General features: G+C 37.2%; 1 protein-coding gene across 1 annotated transcript in view; it reads right to left on the bottom strand.

Annotated features, from left to right (window-relative positions):
- Positions 1-17,710, bottom strand: part of LOC124595551 (transmembrane protein 181) — a 231,276-nt gene that overhangs the window by 96,297 nt on the left and 117,269 nt on the right. The window contains exons 3-4 of the mRNA XM_047134331.1: positions 9,811-9,914; positions 1,875-2,024 (exon numbers count right to left, since the gene is read on the bottom strand). Coding sequence (XP_046990287.1) covers positions 1,875-2,024; positions 9,811-9,914 — 254 coding nt within the window. The remainder of the gene's footprint in view (positions 1-1,874; positions 2,025-9,810; positions 9,915-17,710) is intronic.

Genomic DNA, 17,710 nt, shown 5'->3' with positions numbered 1-17,710 from the left:
AGTAATGAACCAATCCATTCATCATTAATAGCAAAACCTGTTCCATGTAATTTCTAACCATTTCTGCTATCTGGTTCACATAACTCGTCATTGAATCACGTTTTTCTAGACGTTTTGATATCAGTGTTCTCAATATATTTATTCTTCTCGCAAAACCAGAGTCATCAAACATTGATTTCAGTTTCTTCCACAAGTCCACTGTTGTTTTTACTTCTCTTATGTGCACATATAAAGATGAATCAATCATAAGATTTATCTTCACTTTGGGCTTTGAATTTTCCAGTGAAACTACTTCTGAGACACATTTCACTAATCCTTCAAGAATAAGCACATTTTCGATAGCGAACACTGAATCTCCATAGTTCTCACGTCCTTTCAGCTTCGGCACATTAATCAGATAATTTGTCAGCATATTTGTTGACTCGAACAATTCCCCTCTGTGAACAGCAGCACGAACTGGACTTTGAATCATGACACGTGGGTTTTAATCAGTGATTCCTGATACTTTTAATGATTGGGTTATCTGTGTACCTGGGCCCATAACCTGTTGAGGTTCCGTGGATATTGAGAACATGATATACATGTACACATTCGGTGATTTATTATAACATTTCACATTGGTACACTTTACTACATGTTAGCACACATACAATGAATATGGACGAAATAGAACTGAAGAGAACAGCTTGTAGCAACAAAGATGTAGAAACAGTCAAAGATAACACACACATAGCTCCTCACATATCAATATCATTTAAATGGGTTTGACAAACTTAACAATTTGTTACTCTTTCCTCGGACACAGACAACATTGTGTGGTTGGCATTCCAGAATGATCTCAAGTTGACTTTTGAGGCGGAATGATTCCTGAACAATCGAAATGCAGACTTCTACAGCCAAGGTCAGTGGCAAGACGTCCATCACTAGGGAAAATATGTCATATCGAAGGGTGAAATTGTACAGAAGGAATAACATCACCAAGTTTCAAGGTGGCTGCTTGACTTTTTTGAGGTGATAATTATTACTTAATGGCTCACTACATTTATGGTCATAGTGGAAATAATGTTATCTTGCAAGAGAGTGCTAGTTATATAGTGCCCTCCATTGCCTCACTCTTCCACTACCGTTGATAAATTTGTTTCATTTTTCCTATTCTACAGGTTCCTTTGTTTATTTTTACTGGTTCCCATTTTGAGTTCTTCTCTTCTGCTTGACTGATCTGTACTCATATTGATCACAGAACATAGTGCAGTGGTATCAGCGAGTTTTTCCTGAGCTTTTGTCTTTCTCTCACAATCTTCTCTCATTTCTCTCTTCATTTCACAAGAATATCTACCATTTCCCACCCTGCACCTCCTCAGCAGGGATCATGCTGCAGTGTTTGTGTGTGTGTGTGTGTGTGTGTGTGTGTGTGTGAGAGAGAGAGAGAGAGAGAGAGAGAGAGAGAGAGAGAGAGTTTTACTGCCGAAGAGGAAAAAACAACCTGATCTTGTCCCTATCTAGGTCTCCAGAGGAACACACATACACATTCTGAATTACAGATCATCATCTCTATTCTGCTTCCATGTATTTTCACTGCTTTAACATTTAAACTGAGGTGTGTTTGGCCATTTCAAACAAAATTTTCCAGCCTTCACATAAAAAAAGTTTCTGTTATAGTACTTTTACAGATCTCTGACAATGCTTTTCAAATAGAAATATTTTTTCTTACAAAATGTATATAACTGCAGAAAGCTAGTTAATACTCTCTAACAGCATTAATACAAGAAACTATGTTCATAATTATTTGCTAAGTACCATTTCTCTCACAGAAGCACAGCTCAGAAATGAACTTCTGTTCACACCAACTAACATTTCTTGCAGAGAATACTTACCGTCAGTGTTTTCAGTGGACACCTTGGCAATAACCCACAACTGTTGGCTGTACGTAGTCATTGCAGGACTCCTCATAATGAAAGCTCGATTTGCTGAGTCACTTGCATTCAGGCGAACTCTTTCTTCTGTTGTACTCGTAATTGGTGGTCCTGTACAAGAAAATTAGAAGTTTTACTGAAACACATAATTATTTAACAAGTTGTCCACCTGATTTTCATGGAACAATTTTACAGGTAAATAACTGCAACTGCTAGTAACAATATATTTCGATGCTTGAGCTTCTCAGCGTGCTCTTAAAGAGTGTTGGCATTTCTAGTAGTGCAGAAATTGCACTAGTAAAAAAACTGCAGCTTCAGAGCAACAATCTATAAGCTGCTGCTTTGTGGAAAAAATAAGTGAACTGCAGTAATATGCCAATGGAAAATCCTGTGTGTAATACAATAAATGGGAAAAATAAAGATAACCATTTACCATATTAAGGAAACATTGTGCAGCAGTCAGGTACACAAACAAAAAGTTCAATGTTACAACTCACCCATTAAACTTCCATTCTTCTTCAAAGAATCCTGTAGTACTACCACAGTAATATATGTAGAAGACTCACTGTAAATGTGGAAGCAGATAATGGTAGGATCTGGGCCAAAAGGTGTGTTTGCATAAATCAGTTGATAACAGTACTGCTCATCAATGGTAGAGCAATATTAATCAACGGGGAGGTTTCGGCACTCTACAGATTTATATTCTTACTTTAAATGCTTATGATGACAAAACAAAACAAAGTGACTATACGAAGTAAGTGAGTGGGTGAAATATTTGAGGATGGTGATTACAATGCAACAGAAGGGAGCAGAAAGAAATGCACAAATATACAAGACTACTGTCGCAAGGAAATAAGTGAGACATGTCTTCTGGAGTTCTAAGATAAGTTTCAACTGTTTCTAGAGAGCACAATCTTTCTGTATCACAAGAGAAGAAAAATGTAATATTGTTATCAGACTATATGAGAAAAAGTGGACTTCTTTAAGACAAAGACTACAGGTCAAAGTACGAATGTTAACCGTATTTCAATAGATGTAGTGTGTTATAGAATGAAGAAGAGGGTGGTAAGGAGAAGGGAGGGGCAGGAGAATTAAGCAATATCTAAATTGAACTCGAAAAACGAAGGGAATCCACGTTCTGGAAAAGAGATTAAGAACCTGAGATTTGCTAATGATATTGTTCTAGTCACAAATAGAATAGAAGAACTTCAAATATTTATTAGAAAACTTGTGTTAGTCTACTTTGAAGTTGGTCTAAAAGACCTACGACAAAACAAAGATCATGATGAATGAAACAAGAGGGAAATACGAGTTGCAGGTACACAACTCCAAACGGTCACAGAATGTAGTCATCAGAGTCAATTTGTAAATATGAAAGCAGTCCTAAAATCAGAAATATTTTGACATATTAAATTGGACTAGGAAGTTTATGGAAGATATTCTTCAGTTTTCAAGTCTAAGATGTCAACTGAGCTGAAGAAAACAGCTTTTGACCAATGTATACTACCAGTAATAACTTATGGCTGTGAGACAAGGGCATTAAGTGAGTTCATTGTTAGGCAGCTCAAAGAAGAATGAAAAGATCAGTGTTTGGCTACAAGACACAACAAAGGTCAGTGACATAGAGGAAAGAGTAAACACCATCAAAAGGCAATGGGCTGGTGAAATCACTCAAAGAAGGGACGGCAGATGATCAAAACAAATACTAGATTGGAGCCCTTAAAACAAATACTAGACTGGAGCCCTGCGTTAAAAGAAAAAGACCGAGGTGAAGATCACCAGACAGAGGGGCCAAAGACATATGAAAGACAGCTGCATTCAAGTCGACATGGGAAGCTCAGGATCGAAGAACCTGTTAGGATCCTATGTTGCATGCCATCTCAAAGAGCCCACATCACCAAGTGATGATGTCAAAAATTGGTTGATGATGATAACATGAGGGCTATTCAGAAAGTGAGGAATGATCGGTCGCAAAATGGAAACCACTGTGAATAATCCTATGAGGCTTTTCACAGACGTTTTGGGCAGTGTCTCTCAGCTGCACTCTGCAGGGGCTGTGAAGACACTCCTGCAGCCTTTTCTATGGGAAGCGTTCGATCACCCACAACACAGCCATAATTGGTTCGTCCAGAGTATCATCTCTGTTCACATGAAATGCTGGATACGAAGACAATACTTGGGCACAGGCTACGCGCTATAGACCAGCGTAGAAAAGCATAGGCAGCTGCCTTCTATGATGATGGTGATGGAAATTTGGTATAATGCTCCAACAAATGTCTAAGTCAGAGCGGCAACTATGTAGAGAAGTACCTGGAAGGTATAGCTAAATGTGCAAAGAAAACAGTTTTGATTTTCACTGTGGTTTCCATTTCATGACCGATCATTCCTTACTTTCCAAACACCCCTCATATATACGGTTTAACAATGTTTACATGTCTTACCTGCACTTATGATTCTCCCCCCAAGAGTATTCTTCTCCCTCGCTAAGTACTGAATTCCTGAATCCAAGTATTAGGTGGTCACCACTTTCCTTCTTCTTCCATTTTCATTACATTTCAAAAATAAAAATTAAGTTAAAACCAAAAGGAAATAACCTCCTTTTCAAGCCAGGAGGAGGAGGAATTATGACCCCAGACATTTAATAAACAACAAAGTATACACAGGTAGATCCATAACACACTTAAATGAAAAACTGGGGACAATAATTAATAAATAGAGAGCCATAGCTTAAAAAGTAGGAGTTCCTACTACAGAGACAAGCAACTTGCATGGTGAAAACAAGAATTGCATCTAGGCAATTACAAAAAGGCTTAATCGTTAAATGACCAACAAACAAAAACTGAAAAAAATCCAGAACCTAATAAATGCCAGACGACAAACAGCCAAAGACATTACAAGAATTAGAAGGCATCATCAACATGAAACTCAACAGAAGAAGTGTTCAATCTCCATAAAGGACTATTGCTACATGTTTAAATATCAGTCTAAATATACTTCGCCTACACGTATGATGAAATATGAAAATGGCACATGACAATCAAGACAATGGTAAGACTTGGCAGAATGCTGCCATTAATTACCCAAGTGTGAAGAGAAAAATGGCTGCCTCGAGTTTGACCACAACATTAAAAGCAAAACGCCAACCAAAAATTTTCCACTACCGAATTACAACAAAGTGGTCACAGAAATTGGCTCACTGAAGAATTACAAAGCAGCAGCAGAAATTCAACTGATGGCAGAATTTTGGAAGTATGTCAATGATCAAACACTTGAGAAGCCACATAAACATACAATCAACATTTTGAAAACTGAAAGAATGCCTGAGGAATGGAACAAATTGGTAATCTATATCTGTCAGGAGGTTACCACTACTGGTTATCACATATAAGATTTTATCCTGTCTGCCTGCTTAGCTGAGTGGTAAGTTGCTTGCCTCCCATGCAGCAGGCCCGGGTTCGATTCCCAGCTGGGTTGGAGATTTTCTCTGCTCGTGGACTTGTGTTGTCCTCATCATCATATCATCCTCATAATTGGCACAAGTCGCCCAATGTGGCATCAACTGAAATAAGACTTGCACTCGGTGACCAAACTTCCGTGGATGGGGCCTCCTGGCCAACTATGCCACATGGCTCATTTCATTTCAGATTTTATCCAAAATTAGTCACACAGGAATTCAAGAGCTTGAACAAGAATTTGGAGAAAACAGAGGTCAATTCTGTCCAGGCAAAGTTTTCTGGACCTAATCATCAGTTCTTAGTGTATCATGACCATCAAACAGTTTGAAATAAGAGTCTTTTATTACTTTTATTGTTTCAAAAAATGTAACACTGTCAACCGGGAGTTGTTATGGAAAACCGTAAGCAATTTGGTGCACACCAAAACTTACTGACATCATTGAAATCAGACACTGCAATATTAAATGAAGAGTTAAATTTATAGGTGACTGTTTTAATCATAATAAGACTAGGTCACTGGGATGAACTCTCACCAACACTGTTTAACTGTGCAATGGAGGCTGTCACAGGTGAGTAGCAAACGAAATGGTGATCAAACATTTGAGATTTGTAGAAATATAAAAGTTGAGTGCATCGTATTTGAAACTTCCTGGCAGATTAAAACTGTGTGCTGGACCGAGACTCGAACTCGGGTCCTTTGCCTTTCGCGGGCAAGTGCTCTACTGACTGAGCTACCCAAGCACGACTCACGCCCCGTCCTCACAGCTTTAATTCTGCCAGTACCTCGTCTCCTACCTTCCAAACTTTACAGAAGCTCTCCTGCGAACCTGCATCATATTTGTACATGATCTCAAACTATTGGGATCAGCAAGAAAGAGACAGCTCCAAACTGAACATCTGGGAAACACAGCAACAAAAGTGGGACTACAAACTTCATTCAGGTGGAAACAATGGCAACCTTCACGACTGGTTTTAGAAACTCCTTGGTAGAATATAAATAATGATAGGAGTAAAAGTACCAGTTCATCATATAGTTGTGTCACTAACAGCCAGATGCACACGACTTAGAACATAATCAAGCTTTCAGATGAATCCTTTTCCAGAGCTAACAGAGTATACATACATACAAATACATGCAAACACAACTGCATGGCTACATTGTACCAGCCAACTACATTGTATTGTACTGACCCTGAGGCCTGACAGGTGAGTGTATCTTTGACTGTAATAATATTATGAGAAGCATAGTTGCTACTCACCATATAGCAGACATGTGAGTCGCAGATAGGCACATCAAAAATACTGCCAGATAGTGATCTTTCAGCCACCAAGGCCTTTGTCAAAAATAGACAACATACACACACAGCCATGTAGTCTGAGGTGCCTTGTCACTGTCTGTGCAGCCCCCCCCCCTCCGTCAAAGGTTTGAATCCTACCTCAGGCTTGGGTGGGTGTGAGTGTTGTCCTTAGCGCAAGTTAGTTTAAGGTAGATAGCTGTATTTACTCGAATCTAAGCCGCACTCAAATCTAAGCCGGAGCTGAAAAATGAGACTCGAAATCAAGGAAAAAAAATTTCCCAAATCTAAGCCGCACCTGAAATTTGAGACTCGAAATTCAAGGGGAGAGAAAAGTCTTAAACTGCACCTCCAAATCGAAACAAAGTTGGTCCATTGTAACATGAGACACAATTTGGGTCGAATGGGTGAAGATACAGCTACAGTAGTTTGGTTCGAGTCGTAAGCTTAACAGTTAAGCTTTACCAAGTAGCTATTGCTATGTGTCAGGCGCTCTGTCTGTATTTATACGGGTACCCTTCCTTTTTCATGTGCTTCGTCTGGTTTGAATCAATTGCTTATTTCTTAGATCTGATAAGTGCCATTCTCTTTGTTATAGGTTTTTACGTCACTCTAAGCTGAAAATGCATTATTGTACTGTGTCATGCATTGTTTGTCGCATTCTGATAATGAGTGTTTACAACCTGTCGCCGCTCGCGGCATGGCTTGCTTTCGTGGGTGCTACCGCAGCTTACAATAAAAAAAAAAGAGGAATTGTCTCATAAGCAAAACAATGGCAAGAGACTGCTATTTGTTGTTACTTACACTGCTGCTGTCTTTGATAATGATCAACAAGAACCAAATAATAGACTGCGTATGATAGATGTTCTGAACGAGAGTTCACCGAAAATTTTGCTCCGTTTGAAAATCATTGCAGACGCCTCTTTAGTACATTACATTCTGCACAGAAATTAGAGTCTTCTTAGATTTAAAAATCTAGTCAGTTGCCGTGCTTCATTTCTATTCAGAATAAGAATTATACGAATATAAACATGACATGGTATGTATATTCTAGCGCGTTTACTGTTGTCTCACTCTAGTTTTGTAGTTTATTAGGCTTACAGGATTTAAACGAGATAGCAGCAAACACGAAATAATACATGGCATAATGTTTACATTCTTCTACCTTTACTGACACAGAGGTTTTGGCGCCAGTATTTATCTTTGTGCCTGCAAAGCATGCCTGTGTATTCGATGGCAGAAGTTAGTTGTGGCGGCACCTACCAACATTTTTAGAACTTCCGCTTACTTTACACTCGATTCTAAGCCGCAGGTGGTTTTTTTGGATTACAAAAATCGGAAAAAAAGTGCGGCTTAGATTTGAGTAAATACGGTAAGTAACGCGTAAGCTTAGGGACCAATGACCTCAGCAGTTTGGTCCTATAGGACCTTACCACAAACATCCAAAATAAATACACACACACTCAAGCAAATGCAACATGCACACACATGACCACAGTCTCTGGCTGCGAGGCCAGACTGCAAGCCAGGCCTCAGCAGCCAGATATTGTGGTCATGTGTGTGTGAATTAAGTTTGTGTGAATGTGTGGGCATCTGGTGTCTATTTTCGACAAAAGCCTTGTTAGTCGAAAGCTCACTTTCTGACTGTCTTTTTGTTGTGCTTATCCTGTGACTCAGCACCTCCACTATGTGGTAAGTAGCAGCTATCCTTTTCATAATATTGTTACATTCCATCCTGGATTTTCCACTGTTTGACTGTAATAAACTTTATTGAATCTCACCGAGACCAACTGACTTATCTGAGCTCAAATCATCAAGTACTCTGTCAAATTATGACTGTAATATTGAATCACTTAGCTCTCCCACATCAACTTTGTTTCTCTTAAATCGTGTTGTGTTCTATTGCACAGACTGTAACTGGTAAGTTATTACAAGCCTTGCTTGTATACTAATCCTCCACATGTACAGATGAAACTAAGAATCATTCCATGGTTTTTTCTTATTGTTTTATAGTGCTACTAAAACTGACAAATAAGTTGAAAACAGTGTAGCCACTGAAATATTTTATGGTAACATCTGAGTGTTATATACTTATTGTTAAAAATGATCATTACATCTTTATATTTTGTGACAATACATTTCTGAGAAAATGCCATCTTACACAAGCATCTACAAGTAGAAAACAACATTTATCTATTTACTTTTTGCAGTTTGGTCATTACAGCATAATCAAAAATTAGAGAATACTATAAAAATGTACTACAGTTGAGACAGCTTAAGAGGCTCCCTGAAAGCTAGCAGCACTATGGCCAGCTTTTAACTGTGAAGCACAAATGCCTGCAGTTGAGACAAGAGCCCCCTGTAGCACTGCAAGGAAATTGAGGCATTGCTAGAGAGACTTTTATGAAGTCGTGTTATGTGACTTGCTGATGTGGACACGCAAAGCTGTTGCACCCACACCTCTGCAACTGCCACAGAGCTTCTTATTCTGTCTCAACTGTAAATGTTTAAGGAAGATTAAGATTTAATGATAGTCCTTATAAGTACCATTAAGGATAAAATTATCTCTGTGCCAGCATCTAGCTGTTGGCAGAGAGAGGTGTCTTGAACACTTCGAGATTTTTGAGTTACTGGTGAACTGGAAAGATCTGGCTGGCCAAGATTCTCTGTATTCTCTCATAAGTGCAGTTTTCTAGTACAAATCTGGCGAGGACATGTGGAACAGATCAGGAGGGAATTGTATAGAGGTTGATTTTGCATTACCAGTAATAATGTGCAGTGATCGGTGGGCCTGTTCAATAGATTAATGCAGACGCTCTTGAGCTATACAAGAGAAATAGAGGTTATTTTGTATTACCAGCAATAATGTGCATTGATTTGGTGGGCCTTTTCAATAAGTTAATGCAGACACTCTTGAGCTATACAAGAGAAAAACACTCAGCAGCAAGTACACATCACCCATGGCAGGTGATCACAATATTGATGTAAAAGAATTTCAGTAGGTTTGGCACAAGGACACCATTCCTCATTCAGGTTTTGGCAGTAAATCTACACAATTTAGAAAGAAAAAATAACTACAGTATATGTTAGGGCTATCAGTGAACCAGATGCTTCTAAATTATGTGCCTATAGTGAAGACATACTCACCTGCCAAACCAATGAAGACCCCAAGTCCAAAACATGCAAAGAATGCAAGGAATACCATGACAAATTCCCTCTTGTGCATAGAATACAGTCGCATCTGAACTGACCTGTTAACATATTAATGGTGTAGACCAGTTTAAAAAAAGTGAAGATATTGCATTTTCTTGTACTGAGCTACAGACACAAGAAACAATTATCTTTATTATGGAAAAAGTGGGGGAAACATTTTGAAAAATGACTGTTCTATTACCTTGATTTTGTTACAAAACTGGAGCACTTATAAAGTGCATTTCCTCAAAAAGTGAGATATTGTGCTTTAACAAGTCATGTTAATATACAGTGTGTACCTGAACTCCACCAACAATATTTCTGAGGTTGTTCAGTGACATTTTCTTAGTATTTGATACAAGAGACATGTGGTTTCAACTGGCTCATTACGGGCAATAAAGTAGTTATGGCTTATTCACTGTCATGAGTGGTAAAATACCAGTGGTTATAGGATTCAGAAAAGACCCTTTTTTAGGGTAGGGAGGACAGAAAGAAAACAAATTTTAAGAGAGGTTAGAACTGAGACAAACCTTCAGTTTGAGAAAGAAATCAAAAAACATAATTCCAGCTTATTACATCAACATAAACAGCCATTGGTTAAGAATTTTCAACTGTCAGCAGATATTTTAACTCCATCCAATTTTAAGTCAGTCAATGTGAAATGTCAGCTATCTTTATTGCATCAAAATATTCGAGGACTGAGAAATAAAATTAATGAATTAACTATCTGCATAGATGAATTAGAGTCTTCAAACCCAGCTGACATAATCTGCCTCTCTGAACATCATGTGACCACTGGTATAGAACTTTTAAGTGTTACAGGGTTTAGGTTAGCATCTCACTATTGTAGATCAGAAATGGAGAAAGGAGGAGTTGCCACATTCATCAGGAACTGTCATAAATTTAAGAACATAGACATTCATAAATTTTGCCTAGAACAGCATATGGAAGCATGTGCAACAGAATTAGATTTTCACAAAAAATCTTTCATAATATTAAGTGTATATCGAGCACCTGCAGGTAACTTTAATCTGTTTGTAAACCACCTTGAAGCTGTACTGGCCCATTTAACAACCAAAAACAAAGAAATAGTGGTTGCTGGTGATTTCAATGTAGATTTCCTTAAAGACTCTCCCAATAAGAACCTATTTGAGTTAGTAACACTATCATTCAACTTAATTCCCACAGTAAAGTTCCCCACTAGGATAACCACTTGCTCACAAACAGCCATTGATAATATCTTTATAGAAAAGTCAAATGAACAAAATTATATTACAAAACCAATAGTCAATGGCCTCTCAGACCATGACATGCAGTTCCTTCTGTTAAATGTTAATACTGAACAGGATATAAAATCTGTTAAATCTGAGCTCACGAGGGTAATCAGTAAGCCAAAAATTGATTATTTTAGGACACTCCTCAGAGACATTCACTGGACTGATGTTTACAGTGCTCATGGCATGAATGAAAAATATAACATTTTTGCTAATAAAGTGCTTACCTTATTTGAACACTGCTTTCCCCCAAAACTTACCAAGGTTAGAGCAAAGTCTACAAAGAAGCCATGGATTACTCGAGGAATAGGGGTATCTTGTAAAACAAAAAGAAAACTGTATCTGTCAATCCGAAACATTTCCAATGTTGATGCTATAGCACATTATAAGAAATACTGCAAAATATTAAAGACTGTAATACGGATGTCAAAGCAAATATATTACAAGGAAAAGATAGTCATATCAGATAACAAAATAAAGACAATATGGGATATAGTGAAGGAGGAGACCGGTAGAACCAGACATGAAGAGGAACAAATAGCATTAAGAGTAAATGATGCATTGGTGACAGATGTGTATAGTGTTGCAGAACTTTTTAACAAACATTTTATAACTGTTACTGAAAAGATGGGGTTGTCAGGTTCGGTAGATGCTGCTATGGATTACCTTAGACCAGACATTTCAAGTAACTTCCATAATATGAATTTGACCCTCACTACCCCAACAGAAATAATGTCCATCATAAAATCTTTAAAATCAAAAACATCTAGTGGGTATGATGAAATATCAACAAAGTTAATTAAAGAATGTGATTCTGAGCTAAGTAACATATTAAGCTATCTGTGTAACCAGTCGTTTATCAGTGGAATATTTCCCGAATGGCTGAAATATGCTGAAGTTAAGCCACTGTTTAAGAAGGGAGATAAAGAAATAGCATCAAATTTCCGTCCAATTTCACTGTTGCCAGCATTCTCAAAAATTTTCGAAAAAGTAATGTACAGTCGTCTTTATAACCATCTTATCTCAAATAACATACTGTCAAAGTCACAGTTTGGATTTCTAAAAGGTTCTGATATTGAGAAGGCTATCTACACTTACAGTGAAAATGTACTTAATTCATTAGACAAAAAATTGCAGGCAACTGGTATATTTTGTGATCTGTCAAAGGCATTTGACTGTGTAAATCACAATATCCTTTTAAGTAAACTAGAATATTATAGTGTAACAGGAAATGCTGCAAAATGGTTCAAATCTTATATCTCTGGCAGGAAACAAAGGGTGTTATTAGGAAAGAGACATGTATCAAGCTATCAGGCATCATCCAACTGGGAACTAATTACATGTGGGGTCCCACAAGGTTCCATTTTGGGGCCCTTACTTTTTCTTGTGTATATCAATGACCTTTCATCAGTAACATTACCAGATGCCAAGTTTGTTTTGTTTGCTGATGATACAAACATTGCAATAAATAGCAAATCAAGTGTAGTCTTAGAAAGATCAGCCAATAAAATATTTGTAGACATTAATCACTGGTTCCTAGCCAATTCTTTGTCACTAAACTTTGAAAAAACACACTACATGCAGTTCAGAACTTGTAAGGGGTGTCCCAAGAGTATATGTCTAACATATGATGACAAGAAGATAGAAGAAGTGGACGGTGTTAAATTCTTGGGATTACAGCTTGATAATAAATTCAACTGGGAGGAGCACACCACAGAACTGCTGAAGCGTCTTAACAAATCTCTGTTTGCAATGCGAATTTTGTCAGACATAGGGGATATAAAAATGAAAAAGCTGGCATACTATGCTTACTTTCATTCCATAATGTCATATGGGATTATTTTCTGGGGTAATTCATCAAGCCAAGCTAAAGTTTTCCGGGCACAAAAACGTGCAGTAAGAATTATATGTGGTGTGAACTCAAGAACATCCTGCAGAAGCCTGTTTAGGGAACTAGGGATACTAACTACAGCTTCCCAATATATTTATTCCTTAATGAAATTTGTCATTAAAAATATATCACTTTTTCAAACCAACAGCTCAATTCATGGAATCAATACTAGAAATAAGAATAATCTTCACAAGGATTTAAAGTCACTTAGTCTTGTACAAAAAGGTGTGCATTATTCAGGAACACACATTTTCAATAACTTGCCAGCAGCCATAAAAAGCTTAACAACCAATGAAATTCAGTTTAAGAGAAGCCTAAAGGATTTATTGGTGGCCAACTCCTTCTACTCCATTGATGAATTTCTGAGGAAAACCAACTGATTTGTATATAAGTACAACATAACTTCTGCACAATTTCAGTGCAGTAATGTGTTCACTGAAAATTTGTGTGTGTGTGTGTGTGTGTGTGTGTAAGTATAATCTAACTTCTGCACCATTTCAGTGCAGTAATGTGTTCATTGTAAATAAGTATTACAGTAGTTGTATTACATGTTTCTTACCTTATAAATAAATAAAAAACTTTTTTATTTTAAATTCAGTGCAATAGTATTTGTAAAATGACTCTTAGTGTTCATTAAAAAATGACGATCATTCCACTTGGGACCTGTGGAATGGTACATTAGCTTATTTGTTTTAGTTTAAATATTTGTCATGTATTGTTGTTTTTCTGACATGTTCCACATCCTGGAGGACCTCCTCACTACGGATCAATTGGAATGAAAGTAAATCTAATCTAATCTAATCTAATTACCCCAATTACCCTCCTCTCTGTGACCAAACAGTGACAGCGCCTGTAATATAATAACACTGTCCGGAGGTCATGAAGGTCCAACGGTACCAAACAGCCGTCATGTCATACTCAGCCCTTAGGCATCACAGATGTGGATTACGGAGGGGTGTGTGGTCAGCACACCGCTCTCCCAGCTGTTGTCAGTTTTCATGACTGGTGTCACTACCCCTTAATCAAGTAGCTCCTCAATTGGAAGCCTGTAATATGCAATTACCAAAATATATATCACATATGAAACACATATGATGACTGTTCAAAAAATTCTGGAATATTCGTAATTTTGTGCCACGGTGTGTTGGAGTGAAATGTGGTTGGCATCCCCGCATATGTCTGAGTTTAAAGAGTAACTGCCGGAAGTTTCATCGTAGTTTGTCTGTCGGTGTCAGTGCTGCATTGAGCAGAATGATGTGACATAGTTTGCAAATTACAAGAAGGCAAGTTAGTGGAGCAATGCATCCACATTAAATTTTGCGTGAAACTCAAGAAAACCTTTACAGATACACACCAAATGATGTAGGAAGTCTATGGTAATGATTGCTTAAGCTGTAGTTGGTGTTACGAATAGCTGACACAGTTTAAAAACGGCCTGACAGAAGTCAAAGATGACCCTCGTTCAGGACATCCTTAGACGTCTACCAACGATGCTCATGTCGGGAACGTCAATGAAGTTGTGTGTGCTAATCGAAGACTGACTGTCTGAGAGACTGCAGAAGAGTGTAACATTTCAGCTGGATCATGTCATGAAAGCCTGACACAGCATCTTGGAATGCATCATGTTGCTGCCACGTACGTCCCACAGCTCATGAATCAAGACCAGAAAAACCTTTGCCTTACAATCTGTGACGAGCTTTTGGATTGTGCAAATGAGAACAAGATGTTCCTTAAGAGAATTGCAACTGATGATGAGATGTGAGTCTACAGTTACGATGTTCAGACCAAGGTCCAGTCACAATAAGTTGGGAAAGGTTCTCCAAGACCAAAAAAAGAGCTCATCAGGTCAGGTGAAATGTCAAAGCCATGCTGATACTTTTCTTTGATTTTGAGGGATTACTTAATCATGAATTCATGCCACAGGGACAAACTGTTAATCAATGGTGCTATTGGGACATGTAGTGAGTCTGTGAGAAAATAGGAGAAGAAAACGAGCTGAAATATGACGAGACAATTCATGGCTCTTGCATCATGATAAAGTACCCTCACATTCATCCATGTTGTGTGTGACTATTGCACAAAAAACAAAATCACTGCACTTCCCCATCCTTCGTACTCTCTAGACCTGGTCCCTGCTGACTTTTGTTAATTACCAAAGTTGAAAACCCCATTGAAAGAATGAAGATTTGCAACAATAGACAAGATAAAAGAAAGCTTACAGACGGTGCTTTATATGATCCAGCAAGAGGTGTACAAGACTGCTTCCGGAAGTGGAAATGGCATTGGGATAGATGTATCAATTGTGGAGGAGGGTATTTCAAAGGCGACCATGCACAATAAGTAAAAGATTAGCTCAGAAAAATTTTGTGGGCAAAGTTCCAGAATATTTTGAACAGACCTCATATAGATTTATCTCAGAGCATTTAATCTGTTCTGTCACGAATGTAACAAATGCAAAAATGTTCCCATGTAGGTATTATTCAAAATGTTGACCACAATGATTATGGCAGAGTGTCAGTGTCTGTTATCATACATCTAACATTGCTGGAAAAAGGAACCTGAGATGGAACCAAATAGTACTAAATGCAAGCTTGAGCTGAAGGGTAAAGTGGGTGTTACTGTTGTCAACAGCAAGCATCACAAGTAAATGGAGAAAGTTTGTTTCAAAACAAGACACGAAGCACATAATGCCAAAATTTGCATTGTTGTACAGATATATTCACTGAAATATAGATATGAAGATAAACGGGGGTAAATGATTGAAATTACTGTGTAATAAGCTACTGGACTCCAGGAGTCACCTACACCAAAGTGCACAGAAAATGTCCTTGAATAACTCCAAAAATAAAATTACCAAATATGCAGCAACCAGTCACAAAATCATGTTTAATTTGTTCACTTTTGCAAATCGATTACAACTGATTAACAGCCATCATTGGTGTTACAAATACAAGAATAAAAATAATTAATAACAGTCACCTAATGAATAAATGTACATAAAGCAACTTAAACCAATTAAATGTATATAGACGCATTAAACCATTTAAAATGAACATACAAATTTACCTTTCAACCAGTATGTGCCCTGAGTAGTAATACTGCCTTAAGCAGAGGTCAAACATAAAGTGATACATCAAGAATTGACTATGACAACAAGAAACCATAAGAGAGCGTCGCAAAGCAAACCCACCCTCTATGCGAAAAGATACAGCTTAAATAAAAACGAGAAGAAGAAGAAAAAAGAAGTATGACATACAAAGTGAGGTAAAATATAATGATATAATACTAAAATATTAAAATGAAATGGATATATTGACAAAGATTTTGTCAGCTACATAGTACAGTTATATACGCCAAAAAGCAATTGTACAAATTAGTAAAAAGGAACAAACATAGATGAGAAGCACACCATCAAAAAAATTAAAAAATTTCCTTTTTACTAATTTGTACAATCGCTTTTTGGAGTATATAACTGTACTACATGGTTGACAAAATCTTTGTCAATATGTCCATTTGATGTTAATATTTTAGTACTATATCATTATATTTTACCTCACTTTGTATGTCATACTTTCATTCTTCTTCTTCTCCTCATTTTTATTTTAGCTGTATCTTTTCACATAGAGGGCAGGTTTGCTTTGCAATGCCCCCTTACAGTTTCTTGTTGTCATAGTCAATTTTTGATGTATCACTTTATGTTTGACCTCTGCTTAAGACAGTATTACTACTCAGGGCACATATTGGTTGAAAGGTAAATTTGTGTGTTCATTTTAAATGGTTTAATGTGTCTATATATATTTAATTGGTTTATGTTGCTTTATGTACATTTATTAATTTGGTCACTGTTATTAATTATTTTTATTCTTGTATTTGTAGCACCGATGATGGCTGTTAATCAGTTGAAATCGATTTGCAAAAGTGAATAAATAAATCATGATTTTGCGACTGGTTGCTGCATATTTGGTTTTTATGGTTTACGGTCGCTGTACGACTTGGGAATCACATGGAGCCCACCATTCATAACTCCAAAAATGTTGTCAGTAGAGATTTTTATTATATTGTGCCACAACTGTCTTAACCATTTTTATCTAGAAGCAAAAAATTAATCAAGCAAATGTTGTTTAATCACCTGGGAACATTAACTACCAAATATGCTTTTCTTGTAGCTATGTTCAACTGAAGATACGAATAGCGTTACGTCTTTTTTAAATAGCACCCTATATTTATTATTTGGTTATTCATTTCCTCTCCTCAAGATATTTTCAAAGATGTAGCACAGTGTACCATTCACATAAACATGACCTTATTAAAAATGCAAGACTAAACTAAGTTTGGCTCTCTTGTACTAGCACACAGTGCACGTATCCGGAGTAATGTGACTCATTCACTTGCTGGAGATGACAGTAAACAAACAAGGAAAATTCACACTGATCACTCAATCAACCAATTCCAGTTAAAGGTTTGTCGGAATACGATGTACACCAATGAACTGAGTATACAAGTGCTATTCATCTATGGAGAATGTTAGCAGCCACTATAGAGAATGTAAGTTAGCAGAACAGCCAGTGTGCATTTTCCTTGTGTTTCAATTTGTTTACTGTCAACTCCAGCAAGTGGACAAATTACGTTATCCTGGATACCTGCACTGTGTGCTAGTACAAAAGAATCAAAGTGAATTTTATGTTACATT

The sequence above is a fragment of the Schistocerca americana genome, chromosome 2 (genome assembly GCF_021461395.2).
Source record: "Schistocerca americana isolate TAMUIC-IGC-003095 chromosome 2, iqSchAmer2.1, whole genome shotgun sequence".
NCBI classification, from domain to species: domain Eukaryota; kingdom Metazoa; phylum Arthropoda; class Insecta; order Orthoptera; family Acrididae; genus Schistocerca; species Schistocerca americana.
The sequence above is the reverse complement of the archived record's forward strand: the minus strand, read 5'-3'. Positions and strand labels throughout refer to the sequence as shown.